Below are 6,319 nucleotides of genomic sequence, written 5' to 3'. Positions count from 1 at the left end.
GAATAGATGATTTAAATAAAAAAATTGTGGTTTTTGAAAGGAAAAGAGTAGTTAAATGATGAGTGGTAGTTTCTTTTTCGCATTGCATGTGCAAAAAGAAATGCGTTTATAAGAAAATAAAAAGATAAAACTACCCCGAACTTTATTTTATTTTTGTTATTTATTATAATTTTTACATAAATTCATTAATTAAGTTGGTATCACTTGGCTCATGACACCAACCCAATCGTATAATTTATATATAATACAAATTCATGATAGAACTCCCAAAATATCATTCACCTATGCCCAAATAAATAAATATATATATATATATATATATATATATATACTTCCGAAAAATAGTCCTCTTATAACATTTCATAATTGTTGTGATTTTTCCGATCTCTACCAACAATCAACAAAGCCATAAACCTCAACAGCTGGAAGTAGCCTGACCAACGATCAATTGACTCAATAAACAATGAACTTGAAGTATTGGACCAATAATATTAGATTACATTATATATTATATATTACTTGGGGAAATAGCCACTGTATTAAAGATCTTTTGCACTAAGCATAAGCTATTTGATTGAATAATCAGGAGATCAGTGGTCCTATTACATGACCAAAATCCATGAGTAAACGAATGAAATATGTCCGTATCTACAGTAGGATATTGGTTGATTCAGATTCAGAACCTGTAGCCATGCAAATGCTTAGCCCATCTTCTAGCCATGTAAGGATCATGGTAATCCCAATTCTCAACGCTGCTGGTCCTTCCACCAACAATGCTGATAGCAGTGTCTCTGTCGCCAACATCTGTTTCTCTTTTATCCTCTATACTCACCATCGTTTCCCCTGTTTTGATGCATTCATCGGTTCCTCCCTCAACGTAGCTATACCCCACAGAAACATGTACACACTCGCCCAAGTCCAACAAAATCCTTCTCTCTTCACCGCCTCTTAGATCCCCAAGCCAAATGATCCTGGCGTCCTCCCCAATTCTCAGTTGAATTTCTCTAATTACACCTCCCAACAATTGTGTTAGAAACTCTTCAAATTCATGCATGACAAAGCCATTAGAGGTTCCAAACCCAAATCCCACATGAAACCGATGTATTGGAATAGGCAATTGCAAGTTCATGGCGTGGTATGATCTCGTTGGACTATCAGACAAATGCAAGATGCAGGACTGCAGATTCTTATGTGCACGATCTTCAAGTATCTTTATCCCTTTCTTAAGCCCTTCAATTGGATCAGCTTGTCCCATGTAGAAAAGACGATCAATGACTTGTAAGGCTGTTCGCTTCCCATAGGATGTCATGCGCCTCAGAGGGAAGACACGTGCTGCAGCAGATGAGTATGTCACAATGGCCAAACGATCAATAGGTCGGAGGGAGAATACCACTAATGCCATAGATTGTTTTAGAAGCCTCAAGTGCGGCCCATTGGGGCTTGCAATCAATACCATGTCTGTAGCTCGTGGATGTGCCAATTTTATGCAGAGATAGGCGGCTCTACTATTCAAGGAGGAGCACATGTAAGAAGGTGTTTGTCCACTTGGTTGCAACTGTAAAGATGATGAGGAGGAGCTGCCGAAACGATGATGATTCGAGATTTGCCCCATGCCCAGCATTTGCAAAGAAGATGAATGTGAACTGGGCTGATGCTGAAAGCAGCAGGGGTGAGTCAAAACTGTTGGTTGGAGGGGAATCAGAGCTAAATCAAGACGGGGATGATTTTGTGTGTGGTCAGGCTCGATAGGGTCGTCATCATCATAGCGAGCTGAACGAAGGAAGGAGCGTCTATGAACCCGGGAAGTGGCAATGGAATCATCCAGGATACGGAAAACAGGGTCATTTTGGTTGCTAGAGAGGGAACATGTAGGCGGGTTTAAGTTGCGTGGCAACTGGGTCCAATGGGCACGGCAAATGGGACAGGTGATGCTACCATGGCGAACATTGGAGGATATGCAGGAAAAGTGGAACGCATGAGAGCATTGGGCTGTGAATATAGCTTGGCCTGGGCTACTGCCGTAGCTGTAACTCAGAACCTCCAAACATATTGCACATAAGTTCTGCTGAATGCATTAATAGTAGTATTAGAAAATCTTTGATGAATGATCAAGAAAAAAATGATTGATGTTGCTATCATTATCAAGGGATCCATTGCACATATCAAGAAGATGGGCAATAAAATTTTGTAAACCAAGTAAAAATTACTATATAATATCTAGAATTTAGATCAGTAATTAATGCAGCTGAAGTGTTATTCACCAGATTTGAGATTTAAATTTTAATATTTCAAATCTCTTTTTTTGTTCTCATACTGTAGTTTTTTTTTATAACAAAAAAAAATTACTAGATAATATCACTAGAACGCATTATATAGGATAAAACTTAGCCTATGTTTAGATGGAGGAGAGTAAAGGAAAAAGAAAGAAAGAGACATAAAAAACTTTTCATGTATTTGGCTCTTATTTTAAATTAAAATAAAAGAAAGAAAAAGGTTAAGCACCCTTCCTTTCCTTCCAAAACTTTATTTTTTTAACTAATCTAGATTGAAAGAAAATCTAAGAAAAGAAAATGAGTAAAAATTTTTTAAATATAAAATGATATTTATATCCTTATTATTATTTTAATTTTGAAAAATATATTATAAGTTGAACAAGTGGAATTAATATTTATTTTTTTATCAAACCAAACCCGTATCCTTACTTATTTTACATTTTTTGTATATTTCATCAATTTCTTATATTATACTCTTCAAATTTATTTTTATGAAATTTTTCATATTCTTTTATTCTTCCTTTTAGCGTATTTTTTATTTTATATGAAAGTAAAATTTAAGTTATTATTGGTTTAAGAAAATTACCATTGTCCATAAAGGAAACATAATCATATCCTTTATTTTTTTAATTTATGATGGATATTATATCATTTTTATATTTAATTATTATTTTATAAATTGGGAAAAAAGAATGCACATGAAAAATGTGTATAATTAGAGTAACTATGCCTATATTAATGAAAATTGTTAAACTTGTAAGAAAATATTATTACAAGTTTATAATTAATTTTATTTACTAAGATATATTTAAATTTTTTAATTTTCTTATTGGAATTAATTCTAAAAAAATATAATTGTATAGAAATAGTTCTAAACCTACATTATTTTATGGATTATGAAATATTCATCTCTATTATTGAATTTTTTGTTCTTTTTCACTTAAAACAATTAATTTTTAGATTATTCATATGATAAATGAAACATTTCAAAGGTATAATTGAAAAGATTTACAATGAATCATTTTTTTTTCTTTTCTCTATTTAATCAAATAATAGTTATTAAGATTCCTTTCATTTCTTTTATTAATTTTACTCATCTAAATAAGAAAAACATGTATCCTTTCTTTTACACTAAAATCCTTTCCTTTCCTTTCCTTTACTTTCTTTTTTTTTTTAATTTTCTTTTACTATATTTACCCAAACATAGCGTTAGATAAAATTTTTTAGGTAAAATTCGTGAAGTTTCTTCATAAAAATAATTTAATAAAAACTTTAATAAAAATTAAAATTGATAAACTAATACAATTTAATGTGAAGATCAATAATATGTAAAAAAAATTTAAAAATTTATTTATAATTCAAATTAAATTGGTACATATTTATCATTAAAACTTTTATCAAAATTTTTACTAAAAATATCTATCTAAAGAATAAATTAAAATTTTTAAAATTTTTTAAAATTTACATACTTGATCTATGTAAGAAGACTTTTTAATTTATTAATTTGATTTTTAATTTTAATTTTTATTTAATTATATTTAATATGAAACTTCATAAACTTTATTTAAAAAATTTCATGAGTTTTTTTGATGTTCTGATGTTAATTTATTCTACGCCTAATTGGCAATGTAATGATTGTTTTAAGATAAAAAAAAGTTATTGTATCTTAGCAAATATGAGAAAATTTAATAAGAATGAAAAGAAAGCGGAATTGGGTGAATGGGGCTATTTTTATGATGGGCACTTGGTCCAACTATATATGATGTCACATTGCTGGAAGATACAGATATCTGGGTTTAATAAAAATTTGTGCTGAATTATTGAGAAGAGATTACTAAGAAACCTTTTTTTTTTTCTTTTTGCTTTTGATAGAAATATTAAGAAACTTAAATGTTATGAAGTTATTAGGATTATCGCTGCATACAAACATCCAGACAATGAATCCAGAGAATAAAGAAATTTACGAGAATTGAAGCAAATGTTGGGAATTTGCACAGCTCAAATATCTTACTATAAACAAGAGATCTCCCGTACATTCCGCGGTCGATGGTGAGATAAGAGGGCATTGGATTCCAGGAGTGTACGTTGCTCTATTTTTTCTACTTTGGAAAACTAACACCACAATACCTACCCTTTGGAAAAATAATTATTGTATACTCTCCTAGCAGTATATGTATTTTCCCTTGACAAGAATGAAAAGTAAAAGAAAATTGGATAATAAAATTTTTATCTTATCAAAAAAAAAAAAAAAAGGGAAAAAAGGGGTAAAAGAAAAGTAATCGATGAATGGAGGTACCTTAGATGTAAGGTCGTTATGGTTGGTGATGGATTCTGCTTCAATTCCGGCTTCCGCTTCCGACTTATTCTTTGGCTTTATTGGTGACACTGACATCTGCATCCATTAACACGATATAACATTAGAGCTGTCATCCGCTTCCTCTGCTTTGTTTTGATCTCTTCTCTCTCTCTCTCTCTCTTGAACATAACAAAACGAAAAAAAAAAGTACTGAAATTGTCGCATAAATGAGAAATGGGTGTGCTGTGAATGCTTGAACATTATGAAGAAGCCATTATAATAATAGTAAATCGATGTTACAAGTTACTGCTTCAGATGGGATTTCTAATTAACAAACGAGAGTCACAGAAATTATAGTTGGAAACCAAAACAATGAGGAGTTAAATTCGAATTTGCAGTAGAAAGTGTAAAGAGTAAGAAGGAAGAACAAGTGCCAATCTGCGATATACCATAGAAAGAGAAGAGATAAATTGGAAATACAAAAGGGATCTTTAATTAATCCAACTTTGTCCTCATAGTGTATATATGGAAGAAAAAATGGAGTAAAGAAGGGGAGCTTACAGGAGGAGAAGGAGGAGGAGGAGGAGAAGGGGTATTCCTGGAGAAGGAACCGCATGCAGCTACCACCATTTTCCTGGCTGCTTTTCTGAGCTTAGAAGATGTTCCTGATCCTACCCCCATTTCTCTCTTTCTTCCTGTGACGCTAGCTTCTACCTTTCAGGAGGATAACGAAAAAAAGAGAGATGGGAATAATGGGAGGGGCAAGACTAAAGGGAGAGCGGAGACACAACTCTGCCAAATCTGCAAAGATGTACACCACTCCAACCAGCCCTTTTCTGTTTAGAGAGTCTTTGATGTCCCCTCCACCTTTTTTTTTTTTTTTTAAATTTCTTCTTGTAAAAAGCACTGGTATTTGTTTCCGTTCTTCTCTGTCCCTTGCATACGTAGACCCATATATGCTTGTATACTGTACAGTACACGCCATCATTTCCCCTTTCTGTGTCAAGATTAGGACTCTTTATCTACAGCCTTTGACCAACTACGGACAATTTTCTTTACGTATCTAATTTTGAGCTACACAAAATATTAAGGTGAAAATTTTTTATTTCTCAAATTTTACTTTGTTGATTTTAGAATTTAAACTTCAAATCTCTACTTATAAATTCTAATCATAAGAGTGTCCCTTTTTTAATCGAAACTAGCAAAGAATGCTTTTTTGGGCTATTGCATCTTTTTTTCTTTTGTTGCTTTCTCTCTTTTTCTTTTCCACCATAAATAAATTCTACTGCTATAGAATAATCAACTCTATACCTACTACCAAGTTTGTCATTAGATCCTTTGTTAATTGTTAGATCAATAGCATTTCAATTGTTTTAAGAATTTTTTATAAAAAAAGAGATTATAACTTAAAATTATTTTAAAAAATTAATAAATATTTTAATTTTAATTTTAATTTTAATTTTAATTTTAATTTTAATTTTAATTTTAGATTTAAATATTATTTTTTAAATTGATTATACTAACTAATTAAATTAAATTTGAAATTCCAATATCCTAAAAATTTGATGAAAAAAAGTGCCTTAAGATGTTGAATTTTGCTTTATTTGTATTAATTCTGTCAATTGCAATATATATTCGTTGATTGATAATAGTCATAGACTAAGAAAACCAAAAGTTTGTAAAAATAAATACTCTAAAAGTTATGGACAAATTAAAGAAACAAATAATGAAGGAATGAATGAAGGGGCAT

The 6,319-nt window shown here is 31.0% G+C and overlaps 1 protein-coding gene across 2 annotated transcripts; it reads right to left on the bottom strand.

Moving 5' to 3' along the window:
* Positions 1-334: 334 nt before the first annotated feature.
* LOC111274074 (putative E3 ubiquitin-protein ligase EDA40) lies at positions 335-5,451 on the bottom strand. 2 transcript variants are annotated; one of them, XM_022858729.2, is made up of 3 exons: positions 5,131-5,451; positions 4,570-4,665; positions 335-2,065 (listed from the first exon to the last, which is right to left on the bottom strand). In XM_022858729.2, the coding sequence occupies exons 1-3, from the start codon at positions 5,248-5,250 to the stop codon at positions 677-679; spliced, it is 1,605 nt and encodes a 534-aa protein (XP_022714464.1). In that variant the 5' UTR covers positions 5,251-5,451; the 3' UTR covers positions 335-676. The 2 variants fall into 2 exon arrangements, with proteins under 2 accessions (XP_022714464.1, XP_022714465.1); XM_022858730.2 differs by having other exon boundaries at positions 336-2,062.
* Positions 5,452-6,319: the final 868 nt, after the last annotated feature.

Source organism: Durio zibethinus, chromosome 26 (genome assembly GCF_047325235.1).
Source record: "Durio zibethinus cultivar Kanyao isolate XHJ-2024 chromosome 26, ASM4732523v1, whole genome shotgun sequence".
NCBI classification, from domain to species: Eukaryota; Viridiplantae; Streptophyta; class Magnoliopsida; order Malvales; family Malvaceae; genus Durio; species Durio zibethinus.
The sequence above is the reverse complement of the archived record's forward strand: the minus strand, read 5'-3'. Positions and strand labels throughout refer to the sequence as shown.

Coding starts and splice junctions, on each gene's coding strand:
- LOC111274074 (XM_022858729.2), bottom strand. CDS start 5,250: ATGGGGGTAGGATCAGGAACATCTTCTAAGCTCAGAAAAGCAGCCAGG. Junction 4,666..5,130: donor CTCCTCCTCCTTCTCCTCCT/GTAAGCTCCCCT, acceptor TAATGGATGCAG/ATGTCAGTGTCACCAATAAA. Junction 2,066..4,569: donor ATAACGACCTTACATCTAAG/GTACCTCCATTC, acceptor TAATGCATTCAG/CAGAACTTATGTGCAATATG.